The sequence below is a fragment of the Balaenoptera physalus genome (assembly GCF_965194825.1).
Source record: "Balaenoptera physalus genome assembly, chromosome: 7".
In the NCBI taxonomy this organism is placed as follows: domain Eukaryota; kingdom Metazoa; phylum Chordata; class Mammalia; order Artiodactyla; family Balaenopteridae; genus Balaenoptera; species Balaenoptera physalus.
This window is the reverse complement of record NC_138886.1, coordinates 45265357-45290602: the sequence shown is the minus strand read 5'-3', so window position 1 is coordinate 45290602 and position 25246 is coordinate 45265357. Positions and strand designations below refer to the sequence as shown.

General features: G+C 38.2%; 1 protein-coding gene across 3 annotated transcripts in view; it reads left to right on the top strand.

Moving 5' to 3' along the window:
• Window positions 1-25246, top strand: part of RORB (RAR related orphan receptor B) — a 352150-nt gene that overhangs the window by 251932 nt on the left and 74972 nt on the right. For 2 of the 3 annotated variants that reach the window (XM_082471044.1, XM_082471043.1), the window contains one exon: window positions 25161-25246. In XM_082471044.1, the coding sequence (XP_082327170.1) occupies window positions 25161-25246 (86 nt within the window). The other variant, XM_082471042.1, reaches the window with a different exon arrangement.

Sequence of the window (25246 nt, the reverse complement as noted above, 5' to 3'; positions counted from 1 at the left end):
ACAGATAATTGGAAATCCACTAGAAAGTGGGAACAGGTCAGGTGGGAGCACTGCGAGGTCTTTGCCTTGCTTAAGTGTGCTACAATAAAAAAACGTTGAGTACTGCTGTTTCAACCATTATGCTAAATGGAAGGGGAGAGAGGAGTGTCTTAGTCCATTTGGGCTACTATACCATACCCTGAGTGGTTTAAAAACAACAGAAATTTATTTCTCACAGCTCTCGAGGCTGGGACTTTGAGATCAAGGCACCGGCATTATTGGGTGAGGGCGCTCTTCTGGGCTGCGGACTGCCAGCTTCTCACTGTATCCTCATGGGGTAGAAAAAAAGAGCTAGCTAGCCCTCTGGTCTCTTCTTATAAGGGCACTAATCTCACTCAGGAGGGCTCCACTCTCAAGACCTAATTACCTCCTGAAGACCCCACCTCCTAATACTATCACATCAGGGGTTAGGATTTCAACATATGAATTTTAGGGAGACACAAACATTCAATCCACTGCAAAGTTTATTCGTTTACATACGAACTGCAGAGCGTGCTGGTATTATTTTCCTATACATGGAATGGGAACTTAAGAACAAAGTGTTATTTTGTTTTTCTCATATTCCTATAATTTACATAAGATCCTTTCTTAAAAAATGCCCTATTGTTATTTTCTGAACTTATGATCTAGAATCTCAAATAAGGCAGGACACATCCAGTGCAGATGATTAGCTCTGTTTTCATTTTCACATTGATTCATTTTGTGAGTAAATATTATTTGAATCCTTTCCTGTTTTAATGTATCCTAATCATTCTGTCTTTTTCATACCCTAAGCAATATAAACTTCTCAGCAAAGTCATTTAGTCTCTCTTCAGAAAATCAGAATAAGCACTTTTCTGAAACCTACCCAAGGCAGCTGCTACTCCAACACATCACCCATCAACTGCCTTTAGCAAACAAAAGATAATTTTTAGATTCCGAGCATTAACTATTCTTGGACCCATTAGCTGCAAGGGCATAGACAAATTGGGTTATTCAGTCTCTGAGCATTTCTGTCACAGTGTCAAAGATATATATTATTGTCCTTTATTTATTTATTTATTTATTTATTTTTAATATAAATTTATTCATTTATTTAATTTTTGGCTGCATTGGGTCTGCGCTGCTGCATGCGGGTTTTCTCTAGTTGCTGAGAGCGGGGGCTACTCTTCTTTGCAGTGTGCAGGCTTCTCATTGCGGTGGCTTCTCTTGTTGCGGAGCACAGGCTCTAGGCGCGTGGGCTTCAGTAGTTGTGGCACACAGGCTTCAGTAGTTGTGGCTCGCGGGTTCTAGAGCACAGGCTCAGTAGTTGTGGCGCACAGGCTTAGTTGCTCCGCGGCATGTGGGATCTTCCTGGACCAGGGCTCGAACCTGTGTCCCCTGCATTGGCAGGTGGATTCTTAACCACTGCGCCACCAGGGAAGCCCCCGTCCTTTATTTATTGAAATATTCCCGCAGCATTCATACCATACTCATCTGAAAACTTCTTTAGCCCATGGGATACGTTCTTAATTTTCAACCATACGACAATAATTCAATGTTGATTCCTTCAGATCATCCAGTTATTATCTAATAGTAAGTGTGGTGGTGCAAAATAGCAACTATTTCTACTTGGCGATTTTGTCTCAGCCCAAGAAAAAAAAATTGCTCAAATAGGGTAACAAAAGAAGTCTTTTAAGTCTTTGATATGACAATTATTACTGAAAATTCCTCGGGTTTTGTTGACCTCCATAGCAGCAATATTTTGATAATGCTTTTCAAGCAGTTTGAAAATAACTTCAATTTACCACTTAATAGTGCTTAAGACAGCAATTTGAACACGTAATAAGTATTAAGGATAAAAACAAAATATAAATAAAATGGAAGGGCAGATGCTACTACATTCGCTAAATTGTATCCACATTCAGTATTTTACCCTTTGTTCTGACAAAATAGGGTAAACCTCCAAGTTTTATACAGTAACCCTTTAATCCTAGGAAGCAAAGGGAGAGATCATCATAAACATGTATTTCTCTTTGTTCCTTTTTTCTTTCTTCAGGGAGACTGGAGTTTAAATCTTTCATTCACTCCTGAAGTAACAGTCAGCATGAAGCACAGCAAAAGTACTAATGATACTGAGTAAAAATAGTAATGATGAAATGCCAACCCAGCCTAATATCATGATGAAAAGGCAGAAAGAGAAAATAAGTGACAATTTTTTCTCATTCAGACACACAGATTTATCACAGGTAATCAAATGTCATGAGGATTAAGAGGATTGTAGATAGGCTTTAGAACCAAAAACTTATGGTACCACTGGTCAGTGACCTCCTGTGGACCAGGTCTCACCCCTAAAAAACATTCTAAGGAAATTTAATCCCAACAACAGTGGCATGCTCTGTTTTCCACAGTATAGGCAGTATGTCCACCATGGCGAGCACCAGATTGCCCCTAGCAAGGAGATAACCCAGTGTCAGTCAGCTCCTTAGAAATGAGAGGGAAAGGCTTGTGTAATATGCAGTTCATCTTGATTTGCAGTGATCATGTGCTGAAACTACTGGGTCTGGAAACATAGGCCTTCAGGACTTCTTCAAATAGACAAAACAAGCAAAACTTAATAATCAGTAAAAAGTACGGCTTTCTTGAAGTGCTCCTAAATATCACTCACCCTTGTGAACAAGCCTACATAATGTGTATGTCATTTAGAGGATGGGCTTAAATGCCAAAACAGATGTGGATCCACCATTATTAACTGGGTGATCTAAGCCTTTGTTCTCAGGCTTTAGCAGTCAATAGAATCAACTGGAGGGCTTCTTAAGAATCAACACAGATTGCTATAACCGTTCCCTCTTAGAGTCTCTGGACCACACCTCAGTAGATCTGAGGCGGGCCAGAGAATTTGACTATCTAACAAGGACAGGGGAGTTGGAGGTGACGCTGAGGCTGCTCATCTGTGGACCACGTACTGAGACCACCACGGCGAGGTTCCATTCCTCATCCCAGCTGTGCCTCAGTTTCTTCACCAGTTACTCGAGAATATTAACACCTACCTCTCAGAGTTGTTGTGATCAATAAATGATGTATTGAAAGCTCTTAACGCGGTGCCTGGCACATATGAAATTCTCAATCCGTGCTAGCTGTTGTTACCGTTTAATTCTGTGGACGCTGGAGGATTCCAAACATGAAAACAATGAATGGCTTGTTGTGTTTACTTTGATTGCTTCTCTGGATTTTCTACTTTTAACTTTTGATCAGAGTAAATGCCTGTTTTCAATATTGAGTTAGAAATGAAAGATTTTTGTTCTTCAAGGATGCTAAATCCACATTTAGTTTGGCAGCATGATCTGTTTATGTGGTTTTACATTCTTCATTTGTTTCTCACTCTGTGCCGTAAAATATTCATGATTTTGGTTGGCTGTAAGATGCCTTAAGATGTCCCAGGGTGAGTGAGGGAAAAGAACCGTGCACGGTTCTACCTTGTAAGATACGTCAGGGACAAATTTCTTTCTACTAATGCAAACTTGGACTGCACACAGAGGTAATGCTACCATTTTTGGACTGTCCACATTTTTAAGTTAATTGACTGTCTCTGGTAGTTAAGTCGTCTCTTGGTAAAGATGTGCCTTAGAAGATACAAGATGAGAAACTCAACTCTTTTGCTGACTTTGGAGCAAAACTGAGTTGGATTAGCATTAATGACTATATGTGAATTCTTTCTGACAGAATTGCCTGGTTCTTATGTAAATTGGTATATATTGTTGGTGCCTGTGTACAGAAAGAAAAAAGAAGAATAGAATCTAAGCCATAGCAATGTATGACAGAACCTAGAGATTTAGGGTTAAAAATCACTGATGGTTATAAAAGGAAGAAATTATTCTTTTTACTTGATGACCACAATGGAGGAAGACAAGACTTTTGAGTGGTGGGAACGGTTTTGCTAGAAGACTCTGAGCTAACATGGGTGAAGCTCACGCAAGAGTATAGAGTGATATGGGTCTCAGGTGCAGCAGCTTATAGCCTTGTGTCCTGGATTAAAACAATCAAAGTTCATCATGTGGTGTTGCATATTCAGCACCATGCGAAATTACTGCTGTCTCCCATGGCACCAGATAACAGTAGTCTTCATCATATACAGGCTTATGAGGGAGCTTATTGGAAGTCAACTTCCAGGTTAAGATACCTTGGGAAACATTCTTATGGTATCGATTTCTTTGCATATTTTTAAGACTGGTGTTTCCACCACTCAGGAGAAATACTTTCATACCATAAGGTAGAACAAGAGTCATTAAGACAGAATTGAAGTTCGCCACTGAATAGGGGGTACAAGGTGAAGCTTGCCACTTTAAGTAATTGCGGAAGTCTCCAGATGAATGATATATTGCAGATAACAGATGTGTTTCTTCTTTGATGATTCCTGGTGAACTGGAAAGCTTCCAGAAGATTAGAAATAAGTAAAATGTCCCACACTGAAAAGCAGGCAGAGAAATATAAATTATATATAGACAAGTATTTATACTAGATAGATAACTACACATATACATCTCTATATGTATGTATATAAATGTATATATGCATATTTACATATATGCTCTATAGACATTCAACAGCAAGACCTTAGAACAAATTATAGACTAGAGTCATGGGACCAGGGAGGTAAGGTTGTGTCACTGGCAGTCATCTTGTGCACATCAGATAATAAACAGTGACAAACTAACCTCATAGCACTTTTTGATAGTGTTTAATATACTGATAACTCCAATGGAACAACACAGACATCCTATTTTTATTTCAGCAAGGCTTGTGGGCATACCACAGATATGGAGGAAATCATAATCGATTGATCAGGAGGAGAATGCAATAGTGAAATTGGCTGTCTTGCAAAGTGCTGAACCTCCCGTCATTGAATGTAACCAAACAGATGCTAAATGAGAACCAGGGAAATCTCTTACTCTTCCTGCGTAGTGAGCTTACATACTGGAAGTTCCATAAAGGAAGGTATTTAACTAAGTTACTAGAATAGTTTGTGCACTCAACAAATGTATTTGCTGAATAAACAAACGTCAAGATTCAAGAAGGAATTGGATTTCAGCCTTTCCTAATGTTCAGATCTCAACTCTTAAATAGCTTTGATTTCTATTGAATTAGATATTGTTTGCTTAATGTAAAAAATATTAAAGGCAAGATAATGGAGACAATAAAAAGATTAGTGGTTGCTGAGAGAAGTGGAAGTGTGGGAGATGAATACACAGAGCACAGAGGATTTTAGGGCAGTGAAAATATTCTGTATGAGATTATAATGATAAGTACCTGTCATTACGCATTTGTGCAAACCTATAGAAAATACGACACCAAGAGTGAACCCTAATGTAAACTATGGACTTTGGGTGATTGTGGTGTGTCAATGTAGGTTCATCCTTGTTAAAAAAAAGAAAAAAATGTACCATTCTGGTGAGTGGTGTTGATAATGGGAGAGGCTACACATGCGTGTGAGCAGGATGTATATGGAAAATTTCTAGCTTCCTCTCAATTTTGTTGTAAACTTAAAACTACTTTAAAAATATAAAGTCTTTTGAAAAATATTGCACATTTTTAATGAATATAATTACTTGTTCCCCAAAATCTACCTTACATATTTTATCAATATGATAACTCATGTAATGAAAGGAATCTAATTTTACTTGATACTGGGAAGTTTTTGTTGTTAATTTTCTTAACGTTTAAAACCTGATGTGTTGGAAGGAAGCTTAGGAATGTATTGGTAAATGAGCAACCAGGGCTCAGGATTTCTGCCATTTGAATTTTGGGTTCTGTTACTAATGTCATCCAATAAGAGTATTGCTAGTCTCAAGGTTATATTGTCTATATAACCTTCCCTTGAATGGAAAATAAGTAAGAGCACTGAGGAGAAAGTGCTTGGAAATGTAAATGGTTTTTGTAACATGGGTTTGAACCAAAGTTAAAATGTTTGCAAGCTCAGTTACCAGAATAATTTAGCTACTGATTAAGGCACTAATCACTACTCTATACTGCACCAAAATTAAATGGCTAAAGTTTCTTAAATGGATTATACAAGATAAGTATCCCCCAGGGGATATTTGACAATATCTGGAAACCTTTTTGGTTGTCACAATTAGGGGGTGATGGTGGCATCTAATGGATAGAGGCCAAGGATGTTTACAGTTTTGCTGTTGAGCAATAGCATAAATGATGCATTTACAAAACCATCAGTAGATTAATTCATTCAGCCTTCTGAAGAATGTATAGTTTTGACTAAATGAAAATATATATTTAGGGACTTTCCTGGCAGTCCAGTGGTTAAGACTCCGCGCTTCAACTGCAGGGGGTGCGGGTTCGATCCCTGTTTGGGGAACGAAGATCCTGCATGCCACAGCAAGGCCAAAAAAAAAAAAAATTAAAAATTAAAATATATATTTAATTCTACTAAGTACCCCTCAGAAACCTGAAGCAAATGCAATTTTTACAGAATAAAATGTTAACATGACTGGAGAAACCCTTTTCACTGCTCATCAATTTAGATAAAATGATGCCATTCAAAGTCCACAGCCATGAAGATAGGGATTCCACCTTGCTTCCTACTATGCTCTCACCAGCTATGATCTTAAGGGAATTAAATGTTTATTAAGTGCCTTCTGTATAGCAAGATACTGGCTTATATGCTCTCCCATATGTTATCTAATATAATTTTTACAACAAATACATGAAATAGTAATTATTTTCCCTGCTTTATAAATGAGGAAACAGTGGTGCTGAGAGATTAAGCCACTCCCTAAAAGTGCATCGCTAGAAAAGGGTGGAAGTGGAACCCTGTTCTGATGATTCCGACACACCCTGCTCCTCTGCCTCTACACCCACTGTAGACCCTAAAATGTATATGAGTATTTAGTCATTCTGATTCATTACTCAGAGGATAAACTGATGAATGGATACACAAATTCTATGCAAAGACTTTAGTAGAAGAGTTTTCCGAGTGGTTTGGAATCAAGATAAGACTATATATACATACATGATAGCTGATACTTACTGAATATGTATTGTCTTACTCTGTTCAGGCTGCTGTAACGAAGTACCATAGACTGATTGACCAGGTGGTTGATAAACAACAGAAATTTGTTTCTCTAGAAGTTCTAGAAGTTGGACGTCTAAGATCAGATTGGGTTCCCTCTTCCATGTTCCAGACTGCCAACTTCCCATAGTATCCTCACATGATGAAAAGAGAGTGAAAGAGCTCTCTGGGAATTTTTTATAATGGAACTAATCCCACTGATGAGGGCTCTATCCTCATAACTTAATCACCCCCAAAGGCCCCACCTCTTAATACCATCATATTGAGAGACAGGATCTCAACACATGAATTTGGGAAGACACGAACATTCAGTCCATAGCATTTACCATGCTTCAGATACTGTTCTCGGTGCTTTCTATGCATTTTCTCTTTTATTTTTCAAACGGCATAACAGAACTCACGAGGTGGATACTATTATTACCTCCATTTCACAGGAGTGTAAACCGAGACTCAGAGGGGTTAAATACCTTGCTCTAATCAGATAGCTGTTAAATAGTAAAGCCTAGATTTGTACCCAGACACTGAAACTCTAAAACAACTACAGTTGTCAACTGGGGGCTATTTTGTCCCCAGGAGATATTTGGCAATATTTGGAAACCTTTTTGGTTGTCACAGCTATAGGGTGATACTGGCTTCTAGTGGATAGAGGCCAAGGATGTTTACAGTGCACAGAATGGCTCCCAGAAAAAGGAATTATCCAGCCCCAAATGTCAATAGTGGCAAGGTTGGGAACCCTGCTGTAGGACCTACCTTCAGCATTTCTCTGTACTTTTCTGCCATTGAATTGGGGCAGAATCATGGAAATAATGAATATGACATCTGACATTACTGATGATTAATTCTTACCTGTATTTAATCTTACACCACTTTTTCATGGCAATGTTGATTTTAATATATAACAGCATTATGTTATCTAAATTACATCAAAATTATCTTGGCGTCTTCTGTAAAATAAAAATGTCTCGTCTCACATCCAAAATTTCCTACTAAATTGGTCTGCAGTAAATCTCCTGGGAATCAGATTTTTTTTTAAAGTTCCTCAAATGATTTTTAACATGCAGCCAAGTTGTTTTGAGAAACGTATAAAGAAAAATAGCACAGATTTTTAAAGTACAGAACACTTTCTAGTCTCCACTAAAGTAATACAGTAATGGCGCACAGTCACTGAGTGCTTATTTTGTGCCTAGGACAGAGCTGAATACTTTACAGGAATTATCATACTTTAAATTCTTCAATACTTCTATCAGGTAGATGTTCTTATTGCCATTTTTACAAATGATGAAACTGAGGCATCAGAAGATTAAATAACTTGTCCAGAGCACACTACCAGTATGTGACAGAGCTGCCAGTTAACTCTAGCTCCTCCTGATAGGAAAACCCACACTGTAAACCAGTGACTCTGAAACACGAGCGTGATCAGAGCCACCTGTAGGTCCGTGAGGACACAGATGGCTGGACCCCACTCCCACACACCCACATCAGAGGTTCTGAGTCAATACGTCTTGGGTGGGGTCTGAGAATTTGCATTTCTAACAAGCTCCCAGGTGATTCTGCTGATGCTGCGGTTCTGGGGAACTATAATTTGAGAACCCCAGTGCTAAAGAGGGACGGTTTTGTATAAAATCAAGCTCTCTCTCTTTTATGACACATCTTTTGTTTAAGAAGCTTCACCTCTCATTTTTCCCCTGAATCTTAGGAGATTTTTTTTTAAAGTACTTTTCTGTCCCACTAGCTTAATGTCTTGTAATACCAGGGACAGTCTAAGTACCACATTGGCATGACAAGTGTATAATAGTTGCTGCCTACAGTGGAGTGGGGTGAAGGGAGAGCCACCCAGGGGGAGAGATCAACACCCTCTTGCCTCCAGTGATAATACTCCTAACCAGAGAAAAAGAAATCCAAACAGGACAAAGAAGGGACCTAAACCAATGGGAGAAAACTCCAAAGTGGCAATTAAATGCCTGACATGGGGGATGAAGGGAAAGGTAGTAGATTAGAGGAGAACAGGAAATCAAGAGAAGTTTTTTGGTCCAACCTCCTTGTTCCTACACTAAGAACCAATTATGATTAAATAAAGGGCAAAAAGAGGTAAGAGATTTTTTTCTTAACCTGCTCTCATCTCCGCTAAGTAGCAGCAAGCAAATAAGTGAACATGCCCCAACGATGAGCTATCAAAGTGAAACATGAGTTAAAGGAAATGGTGGGAGTAGGCGGTGAGAATTATATATGGTCCCCCAGTGCCACAGTCAATCAGCAGGAATACACTCACCCACTAACAGACTCCATACATTTTATTGAATCTCTGCGAGACGTTGAGAGAAACACAAAGAGAGGGTTTTATCCCTAAGGAGCTTACAGTCAAGGTGAAAGGTGAACATATAAACAGGATTAATGAAGAACACCAGGACCAAATGAGTGGCAGAGACATTGGAGCCTAGGGTAATCACTATGGTTGGAGTGGGCAGGGGATGCTTTGCAGAGGTGATGGGCGTTGAGCTAGGTCTTTAAGAATAGGTCAGATGTGGGTAGTTGGAGCACAGTAGAGAGAGGCCCTCAGCAGGGTCAAGGAGGAGAGAGGAGTGTCATGGAAAAGGCAGAGAAGTGAGGAATTTGGGGCAGACTTTCAAGGTCGATGGATGGATTTGGCCCTGGATCACAGGGTAAGTACCTGAAGACAGGGCTGACCCAGGCTGCGAAAAGCCAGACCAAAGAGGAGATTGGGTTTGTCTTGTGGACCCTGGAGGGCTGGAAAGTTTTTGATAAGGAGAGCGGTGTGATAACACTATAACTCTAAGTAAATTCCAACCATTTCTTCCTTTCTCTCCTGACCATAGGCCCCTTATTCAGGCTGGATCCCCCCCTCGTGCACATGCTTCTATCTCCAATCCTGCCCTTTGTTTGTGGGGCATGGGCAGGCTCTGTGCATCAAGGTGCCATTGAGTCTGTTTCAGCGTTCTTTGGTACCAATTTCCTGTCTCGCCAGAGCAGGAGCTGGATTTTTTTTCAAGGCTCAGGAGGCATGAGGAGGCATAAGTTTCTAACCCAGTATTTGGCTTCCAGCATCCTATGAATGGTGCCTATAAATTTCGATCCACGCAAGGTAGCATTTACTAACCTTTAAGTAGTTCACAGAGAACAATTCACCCTCCCCATTCAAATGGTAACACATGAAACATTTGGTATCCCCCAAGTCTGTTTACTTTCTGACTTAAAAAAATGGTTTTAAATAGCTTTCTTACCTATCCTCATTACCAACAGGTCTTCTAAAAGTATTATTCCTGCCATTATATAGAAAATGACAATTATAATGGAAGAATTTAAATAGGATTAAATCCAAGATTGTTTTGTTGTTGTTGTTGTTTCCTTTCTCTTTCTTTTTTTGGCCGAACCGTGTGTGTGGCATGTGGGATCTTAGTTTCCCACCAGGGATCAAACCCGTGCCTGCTGCACTGGGAGCGTGGAGTCTTAACCACTAGACTGCCAGGGAAGACCCTAAATCCATATATTTTGAATACACACTGGAGTGCGAACTCCATCTTATTTGTTTCCCAGTGTCTAGTACAAATAATATTAATTATTAATTAATTAATATGTATTGGCTGAATGAACAAATAATAACCAGAGTCAACAGCCAAAATGCATGTCTCGGAGGTAAGCAAAGGCAAGAAGATTCATTTTCAAGTATATTTGCTGAATTTCCAATATGTACCAGACACGGTGCTAAGGACTTTCACATTTCCTCTTCATACAACTCAAGTGGGCAGATGTTATGATCTTATGTTAGAGATATGTAACCTGAGGCACAGAAAAAGTTTAGTAACTTACCCAAGAATCCCAAACCAGATGTTCTAATTCAAACTCCAAGCTTCTGTCCTTGAGTTTTCCCCAAATTTATCTAATTATAGCAAATACCTGACTGCTTATTACTCTAGCTTCTCAAGCTCTCCTCAGAAGATTCTGACTCAGTAGTTGGTGGGGGGCAGGAATCTATGGCTCTGGTGATTCTGAGAAACATTTCAGGGGTCTTCAGTCCCAGCTGCCCATTGGAATCATGTTGGCAATGTTTAAAAACTCCACATGCCTTGGCCCTGCTCTAAACAAATCAACGGGAAGTAAGAGAAATCCCTAGGCCTCGATATTTTTTAATTCTCCAGATCATTCCAGTGGGCTTCCAGAGCTGAGAACCACTGGGCTCAGCTCTACTATACTGACAATAATATTTAAGGGGTTTACCCAGCCTCCTCTAAGCACCTCTCCACCCCTTGCCTTTCTTCTCATACAGTGTGGGCCAGGAAAAAGCTGAGATACTTAAATGAAGAGAGGAACCGAAGGGAAGGAGATCAAGAAACCATTTGTGACAAGTGATTAGGGAAAAAAAATGAGAGCTGTCGAAAGTGGTAGGGGGAGGTGAGGGGTGAAGAGAAAGGTTTGAGATTCATCACTGAAACAATTTAGTAACTCTAAGCAAAAGTTACATAAAGCTGACACTCATGTGAGCATATTGCTCTCAACTAAATAAAGATCATGCTCTTTTCTATGGAAGTCAAAGCAGTTTTTACAAACTCATATATTTATCCTTCCTCGTGACAAGGCTTGAAGATCAGAAATTGTCTGGGGAATTCCCTGGTGGCGCAGTTGTTAAGAATCCTCCTGCCAATGCAGGGGACACGGGTTCGATCCCTGGTCCAGGAAGATCCCACATGCCACAGAGCAACTAAGCCCGTGTGCTACAACTACTGAGCCTGTGCTCTAGAGCCCGCAAGCCACAACTACTGAGCCCATGCACCACAGCTATGGAAGCCTGTGCACTCTAGGGCCCGCGTGCCGCAACTACTGAATCTACATGCTGCAACTACTGAAGCCTGTGCACCTAGAGCCCGTGCTCCACAACAAGAGAAGCCACCGCAATGAGAAGCCCGTGCACCGCAATGAAGAGTAGCCCCTGCTCGCCACAACTAGAGAAAGCCCACGCACAGCCAAAAATAAAATTTAAAAAAATAAAAAGAAACTCTGTCTGTGTCTTTATCGTTCTTATTTTACAAGTGGGAGTACTGAGGCATGCTGGGAGAATGAAGTCCCCAAACTGGTTCCCAGACTTTGTTGCCACCTCTGATGTAAGGTGTGCATATTTTCTCTGCCTGTAAAATACTCATGGGCGTAGACAACTACAATCCGATATTTGGGAAAACAGGAATATGGAATACCTTGATGCCATTCTTCCTCCCAAACAATTGGAGGATCCAAAACAATTGGAGCAAATTAATCTGACGGAAATTTATGTTATACTTTGATAATCAGAAATAACTTCAGTTACGTGGCATATGCCTATTGGATCTGTTTCCAAAGGGATGAAAACAAAGGAGAATCGAAGTGCAGAAATTGTAGGTGTCTATACACTTCTGGTGGGAGAAAATGACGTTTTAAAACTGCTGATTGTGATCTAGCAAGTGCTGCATTCCTTTGTATCAAAAAGAAAAACCAGTGTTCTCCCTCCTGCCTTCCTCGCCTGGGCAGCCCTTCACCCTCACTTAATGAAACGGAACAGGTGATGCCTTTAACTCCTCTTTCATTTAATCTCATTAATACAGTCTGTTGGGATTCTCATTGTAGGATAACATAGGGACAGTCGCGTTAGACCTCTAATGAAAAGTGCAATATTTTTCGATTAGACTTTTAATTGCTACGTCAAAATGTGTGAGGATGAGCTCAAAACCAAAGCTGAGGCCACTGGTGAGTTTTGTATTTTCTTCTTTCTTCTGACACTTAGCTATACGAACTATCCTTCAGGCAAGACAGTACATGTTTATAAGCTCTCGGCAAAATAAAGTGATGGCTAAGTGTGGGAACAATAAATTATTTTCTGACTTGAGCATGTATATAATAAATAAGTCACTCAGCCTTTATTTTACACTGGAGAACATATTTATATGTAAATATTATTATATCCTAGAGCAAATTACCAAACATAAGTTTTGAGACTGAATTCATGTGGTCATCTGCCCATTACACTAACATGAGGTTAACAGTGTGAACGTCCATGTCACAATTTTGTCGCTTTGATTTTAGCCATTGCCATTACTATTGTTAAGATCATTTTACTTTTCTAATTTTTTTTAAAAAATTCGTTTATCAATATATTATGGCAGGCACTTTCCCATATGTAAGAAGTCTGTTTTCAAAAAAAATTCTATTTGGTTGAATGATTATTAACAGTCAGGTGAATTATGTTTGAGTTTTTCTTCTAAATTTTTTGTAAGTAAAGTAGTATATAGTTCCCTAAACACACATTATCTCATAACATAGAGAGATTTTTGAGTATTCACTTTAAAAATATTTCAGAGCAATATGATGCATGATTTGTTGCCATTTTTTTTGTTAGTACTAGAACAACAGTTGGAAATATTAACATGTAAATTGATATAATTGTTCGTTTCAAATCGTATAAGCCTAACAATTGTTCAAAAAAAGTTACTAAGCAAATTAAAACTCCTAAAATGTTATATTAACTCGGAAGTACATTTTTCCACAATGCTAGAGCTTCCTAGTGCCTGTATTTTTAGAAAAGAATAGATATTGTTTCAAGGCAATTATTCACTGATTCCAAAATATACATATTTAAAGACTTTATTCATGAAATAAGCCATTACTAGCAGATTGCAGTTCTGACATCAATGGAATCTTTAAACAACTATTTATCCTTCCTACTGACAGATTTACTCAGGATATTGTTGCTATTGTTGTTTAGAAATTAATAACACTGGACGTATTAATGTCTATGTACTTAATCCTCTTTGGGTCTGAATTACAATTAGCAGAGGCTGACAGGTAAACTTAAATGTTCCTTTCTCCCCTGATTTGGTGTTAAAAAAACAAAACAAAACATGAATTTGTCTTCTATTGTAAAATTACATAGAACACAGTTTAATTTTAGGAGCTTATACGTGTGTGCGCGCATACACACACACAAACACACACACCTCATTTTTTAAATGAACTGTATGAACAAATGTGCCTTTACATTTTAAAGAGAACCAGATATTTTACTTTCCTCTTAAATTTTTGTGGAATTAAAAGGAATATTCCAGATTAAAGCTGCAGCTTTTTTTCAAGTTACTGTGGTAGAAATTTTAGTGCTGTGCTTAGCAACTGGTTTTCACCAGTCTTTTTCCTCTATTATTTCCCCCAAAATAAATATTTCTGCTGCTTTGAAGTAATTCAAGCCTCTAAAGAAAATACTCAAACTCCACTTTTTCCTACCAATTTAGACCACCTGGTAGCATCAAAATGCCTTTGGTAGAAATTAATGTATAAGAAACACAACTAACGAATGGAGCAGCCATAAACATCTCCATGCAAATGTTGTTATAAACTATCAAGCAATGATTATGAACTTGCTGCTTGTAGAAAAACAGTTCAAACGAAACTTGTGAAAATGAAATTTGAAAATCAGGGTATCTGTTCTTAGTACTTGGTCATCGTTGTTCACAGAACTCCCTCACCAGCTTACGTAAACACTGAATAAAGCTGTTAGGGATTACGTGCAGCATGATGGATCTGATGAGCTCAAAAATAAGATAGCTTGGGTCCTATAATATTTAGGATTATGCTGGTAATCTCTTTAGGGAAAGTGTGCAGTATCAGCAGAAAGGCACTTTAGTCTTCAAGGGAGCTAGGCACTCATAATTCTATATTTGTTGGGTGGCCAAGCCTTTGCGTACCTTGATATAGGGCCTTTGTGATGTTTGGAATAGGCTGAAATTATAAGAAAGGGCTTACTGGAGTGGCATCCCAAGTTATCATTTTACCCCTAAAATAATTTCTGGTGCTGCATACAGGTGAGAATACATTCGTTTAAATTCCAAGTATCTCCTTTTTTGAAAAAGGCTGTCTATATAAGGATGAACTAAACCCAAACGTGCCTTTCTCCAACCTCTGAACTTGTTCTTGTCTCTAGAGATGAAATAAAAATTAAGATTGTCTTTTCAATTCTATAATTTCTTTTCAAAATTCAATTCAGAAACAATGGAGACTGAGTTGCAAGTTTGCTAGAACATAAATGATATAAAAATGTAATTCTCAATGCAGAAACTTACTATATATTTTTCTATCGTAGCATTGTCTATGTTAAAAACAAAACCAAATCTCTTGCAGTTAATCCAAAAAATGAGTTCCTAAAATCTGAGTTCTTATAGAATGATCACTGGTATCCAGGTGTTCTCCCATAAGTGAAAGATCCCTCATGTCATGTTGGAGTGCCCATTCAAATGAATTTTTCCGTACATCAACCCTCTAATGGCAAAGGAAGTCTTTGGGGCTAATGGTAGTGATTGTTCTTTTTCCATTTCATTCTCGCTCTCTCTTTCTCTCTGACACACACAAAACTGGTGTAAATATCTTACCTATATTCTAAAGTTTGTTTATGTAATTATTTGCTGCATCCATGGCTAAGGGCATGTTTAAAAAAAAACAGAAGTGTTTGTAAATATGTAAGAGGGTTAAATTATAATACTGTTCAGTTTTTGACCATCCAAGCAGACTGTAGGACATTATGAGCCAGTTAAATCAAGCTCTTATTACATTAGGAAGAAAAATGTTAATATGGTGCCAACATTCTGATCTTATATGGACGTCGTCCTCATGTGGGACAAGAATCCACCCAAGTATCTCATGCAAAGATGAGATGCCACGTTTATTTCACAAGGTTTCTGTTTTCAAGAACGAAGGCATTGAAATTGGATTCTGATCACTGTATTTTAGACTATGTCCTCATCTTTGCCCCTGTAGTCTTGGTTTTTTAACACACTTCAAGAGATTTGGTCTTTCTTTACCGCTAAGCAGGAAGAGACTTTTTTTTTCTTATTTTCAAGTTCTCTGAAAAAGTTCTGAGAACTTCAGGAATGGTCTCCACCATGTCTATCAATGGAAAGAGTGAGAAATAGTACTGTGTCCTTTCCACCCCACACTTCAGTTGCTTGGGGTTTTCTCGGTGTGTATGGGGGGTGGGGGAGTGTTAATTAGTCTTCCTGTTTCAACCTTTGAATTGTTTACCTTCAAATATATAATTTAGTGGCTTTATTTTTATATTTCTCAACCATGTCCCTGTTAATTGGCCTTTTCAAGTATTCTTGAAAAGAATGTAATATAGGAACCACATCTTAGAGCACAGTGAACAGTGAAACTGGGTTGAACCACATGAAATCGCCAACGTTGACTATCTCCTTGCACAAAAAGGTGGCAAATTCATATGGTTCAATATGACATATGTGACTACAGATAAAAGCATGATTGTTTGATAACGCTAAAAGAATTCTGCTACTATTTTTCATTTAACCCCATTAACTAGCCTGTTTACTTTCTAAGACCCAGCTCAAAAGCCACCTCATCTGTCAAATCTTGCCAGCTTTCCCTAGTTGAAATCAATGTACTTCTTCCAGGTTTATTTTAGCATTTGTCTCATTCTGCCCTGTGTCGAGGTTATGTAGACCTGTGTGGGGTTGTACAATCATTTTATTCACTTTGGAGATAGAAACTTGGTTTTGCATGTATCTGTGGCCTAAAACAAACAAATGCTTGCTCAATTTCCTTTGCTGGGGCTGTCTCAGAGGATTTTCACTACCTCCATCAAAAGAAGCACTTTGAGTAATTCAATTATTTCTAATAGTTAATAGAATTTTTAGTACAGTGTTAGATTTACAGAATAATTGAGCAGAGTTCCACATATCCACCCACCCTCTCACATACAATTTCCTCTATTATTAATAGCTTGCATTAGTGTGATATATTAATGAACCAATTAATTAGTGAACCAATACTGACACATTATTTACTATAGTCCGTAGTTTACATTAAGGCTCACTCTTTGTGTGGTACTGCTCTGTGGATTTCTATGAGTTTCGACAAATGCGTAGACGTGTATCCATCATTACAGTATCGTACGGCACAGTTTCACTACCCTAACAATTCTCTGTGTTTCACCTATTTATCCCCCAAACCTGGGACGACCACTGTTTTTTTTTTTTTTTTTACTGACTCCAGAGTTTTGCCGTTTCCAGACTGTGATGTAGTTGGAATCGTACCGTATGTAGACTGTTCAGACTGTCTTCTTTCACTTAGCAACATACATATAAGGTTCCTCCATATCTTGTCATGGCTTGATAGCCCATTTCTTTTCAGCACTGAATAATATCCCATTGTCTGGATGTGCCATAGTGGGTTTATCCACTCACTTATTGAAGGATGTCTTGTTTGTTTCCAGTTTGGGGTGATTATGAATAAACTTGGCATAAACATCCATTTGCAGGTTTTTGTGTAGACATAAGTTTTCAACTCACTTGGTAAATACGTAGCAGCACAATTGCCGAGTCATATGGTAACACCATGTGGCTGTGTAAGAAACTGCTAAACTGTCTTCCAAAGGGGCTGTACTATTTTGCATTCCCACCAGCAAAGAATTCCCTTTGTTCTGCATCCTCGCCAGCATTTGGTATTGTCAGTTTTTTTTAGATTCCAGTCATTCTAACAAGTGTGTTGTTTTAATTTGTAATTCCCTAATATAATATGACATTGAGCATCTTTTCATATGCTTATTTGCTGTCCGTATATCTTCTTTGGTGAGGTGTCAGTTTTGATCTTTTGCCCAGTTTTTGAAATTTAAGAGCTCTTTGAATATTTTGCATACAAGTCCTTTATCAGGTACGTGTTTTACAATATTTTCTCTCAGTCTGTGACTTGTCTCTTCAGTCTCTTAATGCAATTAGATTTTTAACATAGAAAAGCTGTATTTTTTCACCTTCTGAAAAGAGGCTTTTTTGCTCTTTTGAATTTTTCTCCAGAGAATTAACTCTGCCTGGTCACTCTGAATCATCTGTGTGACCTGGTGCGTGGAGTTTCTCCATCCCTGCCCTCCTTCAGTGAAGGTGGTGCTGCATAAACTTGAATTTCCTATTGAAGTTTTCAGCTAAATGGAGACTAGAGAAAGGGGTTCAGAAACAAACTGAGGAACTAAAGAGAGACAAGTTTTTTCACTGCAGCACAACGACTGCTGTTTTCTTCTTTTTATAACTGGAAGAATTAGCTATCAGAGAGGATGCCTGTCTTTTTTTCTTATATAAAGTTCTCTTCACAGAGAGTTGGAGCTTGAGGGCAGGTACCCTGAGAGTTAAATTGTAGAAGGTCTTTCCTTTCTCTCTTCCAGAGCTTCTCAAATTTTACTCTGCATATGCACCGCAGAGGTTCTCTTACAGTGCAGATTCTGATTATGTTGGTCTAGGGTAGGACCTAAGTGCCCACATTTCTATCAAGCACCCAAGCAATGCCAGTGCTGCTGGGCAGGGACCACACTTTGCGTAGCAGGTCTCAAGACAGCACTGTGACAGAGGAGAGGAATGAGATGGGTACCCATCACGACTGTTGAACTCTGTGTTAACTAATCTGCTTCCGTGAGATGGGGCGGCATTCCGAATGTTCCATTTCCAGAATTACCGTGGCTAGCTGAAATGAGTTCATTTCTGTTTCAAACACTGTTTGCCCTTCTTACGTTTAACAAAAGAAGTAAACTTGGTGCAATTCCATTTTTAAAATAGAAAAACTGTTTTTTTAATCTTCTCAAGAGAGGCTTTTTCACACTGAGGATCCAGAGAGTGAGCTAGCAACCAGAACCCCAAGAGGGGGTCCACAGAAGAGGGAGGACACGCTACCATGCAGTGCTGTAACACGAAGAAGATGCAGGCACAGCTGACAACCGCTAAATCTGCAAAGGAAACCGGTACACTGGACGTTCGTTACAGTAACGCAAGACGTTTCTGGGAATACTCTGGCTTCTCTTTCTGGGAATACTCTTTCTTCTGCCTTGGCAATTAATGACCAGAGTTTTTTGTAACTAACCCTTCAATCGTCTTACTGCCTTCTGAACAAAAGAGAAATGCCTGAAAGACAATAGCAGAATCTGCTTTTCCAGAATCCTGTAAAGTTTTTAATTTCCCGTAATGCCAGTGAAATTAAAAATTCCATCAATTCTCATAGTAGCTAAAACTGTAATTACCTGGACGTCGTAGAACATTTCTTATCAAATTTGAATACTGCCCTGGGAGCTTGTTACAAAGCAAATTCTGATGCAGTTGGCTTGGGCAAGTCTTGATAGTCTGCATTTCTAACATGCTCACAGGTCCTGCCGATGCAACTGGTCTACAGACCACACTGTGAGTGGTCATGGGAGACATTAACTGCTTTCAACCTGAATGATGTCAGGTCCTACACACACATTATCTCATTATAATGAACACTTTGACAGGACAAGATGTACTTAATGGGAATTAATTCAAAAATTATGAGTTTAAAACCACGACGACTTATAAAAGTGATTTGCTTTGCTTCCAAGGGGGATATTTAACTTATTATCAATGATGCTATTAATGATAATACTAATTTCTGTCATTGTTCTCTGTTGGTCTTTGTTGGTCTCATTCTCTGTTGTTTCACTCTTCTGGGGAGTCAGAGTAAGCAAGCAACTCTTTAGGGGTAAATGCTAATATGCAAAAGATAAATCAACTCCCTTCATGATAATCCTATAAATTATGCCTTTGGAAAAAATCATTTTTTGCCATTATCATATGATAGTAATTTTTTTCTTACTGTAGCTTCCAATGATATACAGTGTAGGGAATTATAGTGATATAAAAATAAATGGTATCTTTAGATCATTCAGAAGCTGTCTATCAGCTGAATAGAACAGAAAGCTCACACAGACCACCACCCAGAATGCTACAGAGAAGAGCTTGAGAAGAAAGGGTGACCCCAAATACTGATAGATGTGAGGGCATTCCAGTAGGAATTAGAGTGCACTGAATTTCATGCACTATATTTGGTATTTAAGCAGGACGCTGGGATTAAGATACTGTGTGCCCTGATGAGATAAACGAGAACACAAACCTTATCCAATATCTGGAATCTTTTCAAATTACCACATAACATGGTATAAGGGCAAAGGCTCAAAGACTTTTACTTTTTTCCTGAGGGTCTCATTTTTCCACACTTTCATCCCACCCCAATCTTGGGGCTATTTTCTGATAAATCAAAGTTACAGTGGAACCAGATTTCAGGAATACCTGCTTCATCTTTTGGGGCTGTTGCTCTGTGATATCACAAAGTTTTGTACCTAATAGAGGTAGATACTTAATCTGCCAATGAGAGAGGAAAAGAGTACAAACAGGGATTTTAATTCGGATTTGCCACAAATGATACATGAGATACAATCTAAGTAGGAGATACAACTTGGGCTACTGAGACCATCTGCAAAAAGATTTTTAACCAAAATAGTCATCTGTATTGGAAATTTTTACATATGCAAATTGTGCTTCACTCAGACATTAAGAGTTCTTCCTGCACTGCCCACTTTTAGCATAACTGTAAAATTCTGGGAAGGAGGAACTGACAGGCAAACCCAGTGTCCAGAAATGGGAGTTATCCTGGTTATGAGTAGATGCTTCATATTTCCCTTAAGAAAACAAAAGATGCTGCAAGTATATAGCCCCCAAACAAAAGCCAGGAAATATAGAGAGAACTACTGGTCACCCCTTAGTATTTTCAGATTCTGGCCTTATCCCAGGATCTTATTTCCTTTGCAGGTGGCTTACGTGCTATGGAGAATTCCTTGTTAATAATTTGATTCATTTAATTCTCAATGGGAGCCTTTTATCATATCAGAATCACCAGGGGGCCTTTTTCCACTCCAGTCTTGAGATTTTGATTTCTTCTCCTCACCCCAAATATGGAAAATCAGTATTACTTAAAGCCTCTTTCATAAAAGGGAGTGTCAAATCTTTTGGTTGTACTGAAAGAAAAAAAAATTAGGACTATTGCTTTAAGGAGTTATAAGAATTCTCTTTCAGGCTCCATAGAAAATATTTTAAAAGAAGTATGACCTGGACTCTGTCCTCAATGGATTTAAAATGGCCAGAATATAAAAATGGCCGGGTTGAGGTATAAGAGTTGGAATGGTAGGAAAGGAGAGCCATAGGAGCTCACACAGTAAAAAACGTTTCCTCCAACCAGAAAGTACGTACAAGGTCCATTATTACTACCATTCCTTACGGATGCTTTTAACAGTTCAGGTATTTTGATGAATCAAAGTGATTCACTTTCTAGTTAACTCATTAGCCCGGATTAGTTTATTTAACCTTGATACCTGGTGTCACAGCTGGGGCTTCTGAAGGAGTAGAACTAAAGATACGTATATTTTGAGAAGCAGGGAGAATGAACAGCGTGGTGGCTTTGTGTGATGCTGTGTTAAGGGCCCCTCAGCAAGGAAAGGCCTTCAGGAGTACTCCAGGGTGAGAACTGCCATCTTCAAAGAGGGAGACAAATTTGGATTGCTACTCTGCAATCGTTGAATAGGACCTGCCTGCCAAATCAGGGGATATTAAGTTAGTTGTACTTCATGAATTATTCTAATATGAAGTAAAACATCAAATTATTTTAAATGTTCCCTGACACTCTTTGATGCTATAAGAATATCATTTCCAAAGAAACAACATATGATTGCTTTTATAAACAAAAAAATTTAATTGGTAAATAAAAATTAACTACAGTCTCCACAAAGGCTTACCAATAGAAAAATGTAAGTGAAAGGACAATATAAGAAATTGAAAACCTGATGAGCACATCTCAAGCCATCTCTCAGGGCATTGCAGCCCATCTAAATTTGTCTCACAGAGGCTATTGTTGAATTAATCTATGAGTCCAGCAAAAGTATGGAAGTTGAACTCCCTCCTCAGCCTCTATCACCTTCATTGTCACAGCTGGTGAGGTCCAAGCCACCAAATCCTCCCTAGATGTTCAGTTTGAAACCACGATAAATAGCTTGTCACTAGATGTGCAGTCACCGAAAGACAATCGCACAGGAAGCGATTACTGGTGTAATGGCAAGACATTTAGAAATGGCAAACATTGGAGCAATAATGTGATGTGTTGTCGTAATTAGTGTCTGAAATACCCTGCCTTGAAGATGTGCTTTATAAAATACATAGTGTGAACTGTGAATCTGTAGCTCAGAAGCAGTTTATTTTAAATGAGAGAAAAGGAAAAGGATTCGTACTTTAAATTATTTAAATTTATCTTCACCTATAATAAATCTCAGATGATCTATTCTGCCATAGTAGGTAAAAATGGTCATAGATTTTCCAAACTGATAACCACACAACAGGCTTACACATATACACTTTTAAGTGACTTCTTTCTCTTTAAAAATACTGTTAAAATGTTTATGGTTCTTCAGGATTACATGTTGAGCTAGAATTATAAATATGTATAAATATGCAGATGCTCTATCGAATCATTCCTTATCCCATTTATATTTCCGAAGTTGTGTAAGATAACCTTTGTGGCTTTCCAAAACATCTTCTCACACCCCAGGGGGCAAATTACCTCTATTTTCATTTCCTTTAGACTTAGATCATTTTATAATTAAGAACTTATTGAAGCAGATTCTCCCCATATGTAAGTTACTCCCTGGGGAGTAATTTATGCAAAGAGCACCTCTGACTTAATATCATATAAACCTAACAACTGTACAATGGATACCTGGGATTTTTAGTCAGTTTTGTAATCATTGTAAAAAATCCACAGTTGGAAAGGTTACACTGGAAAAAAAAAAAAAGATAAAAGATAAAACCTGGTACAGATAACTTATAGTGTCATTTGTTTGGGTTTTTTAATGATTAGATTTTTTTTAATAAAGGAATAATAATGTGGCTTGTCATATTTTTTGTCCAAAAACATCAGAAATAACGATGTTGTTGATGGTGATGATGAAGATTGATATTTTGTAGCTCTTTACTATTTGCAGGGTACTTCCACATAAAATATCTCATTTAATCCTCACACCTCTATGAAGTTTGTCAGCTAAGCTTTACAAACCAGAAAACAAGATCAGAGATTTTTTTCTTGGTCATTGGCCCAATCATTAACAGATTAGGGACTAGAATCCAGGGGGACAGAACAGAATAGAGTGACATCAAATCTCATTTTTTTCATATCCCAAAATTCTGAAAACAAATCCTAGTTCATATATAAACTCAGAAGCAAATAGAAACACTTAGTCTAATAAGTATTTTAGTTGAATTTGTCTCTTCTCCTGATATTTTTATCATTATTTCTTTAACTGGTGCTATTGGAATAATATAGGAATTCAAAATTGTATTTGTATTTTATCTTTGTGAGAAGCAGAGAAAGGGTTACTGAGTGAAATCTCAGGAAAATCAGCTAATTTCCCGTCATCATTTCCCAAGTCACCTCAAGGGCGTCATTAACCACCTGGATCCTCAGTTTTCTCATATGAAAAATAGGGACATAACCGAATTTTTTGCTTATAAAGATGATTTGAACTTACTGCGAAATATTTAATTTAAAAATTTTAATGTGCTCCCCTAAAGCTAAGTATTATTTTTTAATGAAAACAATAAGAAAAAGAGGGTTATGTCCTGCATTTATTTGTTTTGTATATTCAAGGGTGAGAAACTGTAGAAAAGCATCCAAGTGGCAGATTGATGTATAAAGCATTTTGAAGCTTATTTTGCATAATTATTTTAAATTGGGAGCAGGAATAGCAGATCTTCCTACTGTGTATAATTTTAACAACACTGAGAATACTATCAGTGACGTAGGAATTACTACATTCTAAATAAAGTTTATATCATGGATTCATCCATAACCTCAAAGCTGGTGGCTTAAAATCATCTTTCCAAGAGGTTCTATACACGGGTGTCTACAAGACATGACACCAAATTGCACACATGCAAAATGGAAATCCCATGCCCCACCATATTCCACAAAGGAATTACCTTACCAACCAACCATGTATGTCAAACCTACTATTTAATCTTACACCCAAGGCTAGGAAGCTAGAAGTCACCTTTGATTCTTCATCAGTTTCCACCTCTGTATCCTTTCTTTCTTTTATCTTCTCACCTCTTCCATTGAGCTGTCTTTCTATTTGCTTCTTCCTCTCCATTTATCCTGCCGCCGATGTAATTCACGCCTTCAGCTCCTAACACCCAGGTTAGGAATAGCCTTTTAGTTAGTCTTCCATTTGTTTCTGGTTAACCTGCCAAACTCACCTTTCTAAAGTACCCAAACCATCACTTTCATCATTTCTTCATTCACTTCTTTGATTGCTTATGGCCAGTGATGTCAGGTGAAAATTCCTCTGCCTAACTCCCAAGAGCTTGATAATCTGACATCATTCCCTCTATCCAACCATATGGCCCAAGTTTCCAAGTTGCTTGTCTCAGTGATCACAAGCCACAGTCATTCAGGGCCTCCTTCATTCCATTCTGCTTGCAGAAATGCCTTTTGCCTTGTACTTCCTACACAATCTTCAAAATCAAAATGTCTTCATCTCCAATGAAATTATTTCAGTTCCTATTGAAGTAATAGTACCCATATGCTTTATCATTTTTTCCCCTGATATCTCCATGTATTCATTTTGTTTTATTGATTAAATTATTAGCGTCATTAGTATATCTTATCTTGTGTCAACAACCTTTATTATTTTAGTGGATATATAGATGCTTAATAAATATTGAGCTGATTCATCATTGGCATTTTCACAAGTAATCATTCAACCACTTAATATATAAAGTCACCTCCACCCCTTCCAGTTTCCCTTATTTACTTACGTAAAATAATATTGAAATAAGGCAATGTGATCATTCTCAGTGACTTAATATTTGAAGTGCAAAATAAGAAAACCAAAGCCACAGGTTCAAGGGATTTTTAAGTCACACTACATGAAGGTCAAGTTCAAAAAAAGGAGAAAACAGTGAAAGCAAAAGTTTAGAAAACTTCTGGTCCCTGGTTATATTTTTTAGTTTGAGGAAAACAAAACAAACAATGGTAAATGGATGCCCTTTACTTAGAAGAAGCAGCTGGGGGCCGTTCAAATAGAAGTGGGTGATCTCACAGCCCCACCCCCATCCTAGTGTCTTCAAACACTGAGCCATGGCGGGGAGAGGTGGGAAGGGAGATCGGAGGGCGAAAAGAAAACAACTCCGTAAGCTCAAAAATGTCTGTTTTCCCCTTTCAGCACAAATTGAAGTGATACCATGCAAAATTTGTGGCGATAAATCCTCTGGGATCCACTACGGAGTCATCACGTGTGAAGGCTGCAAG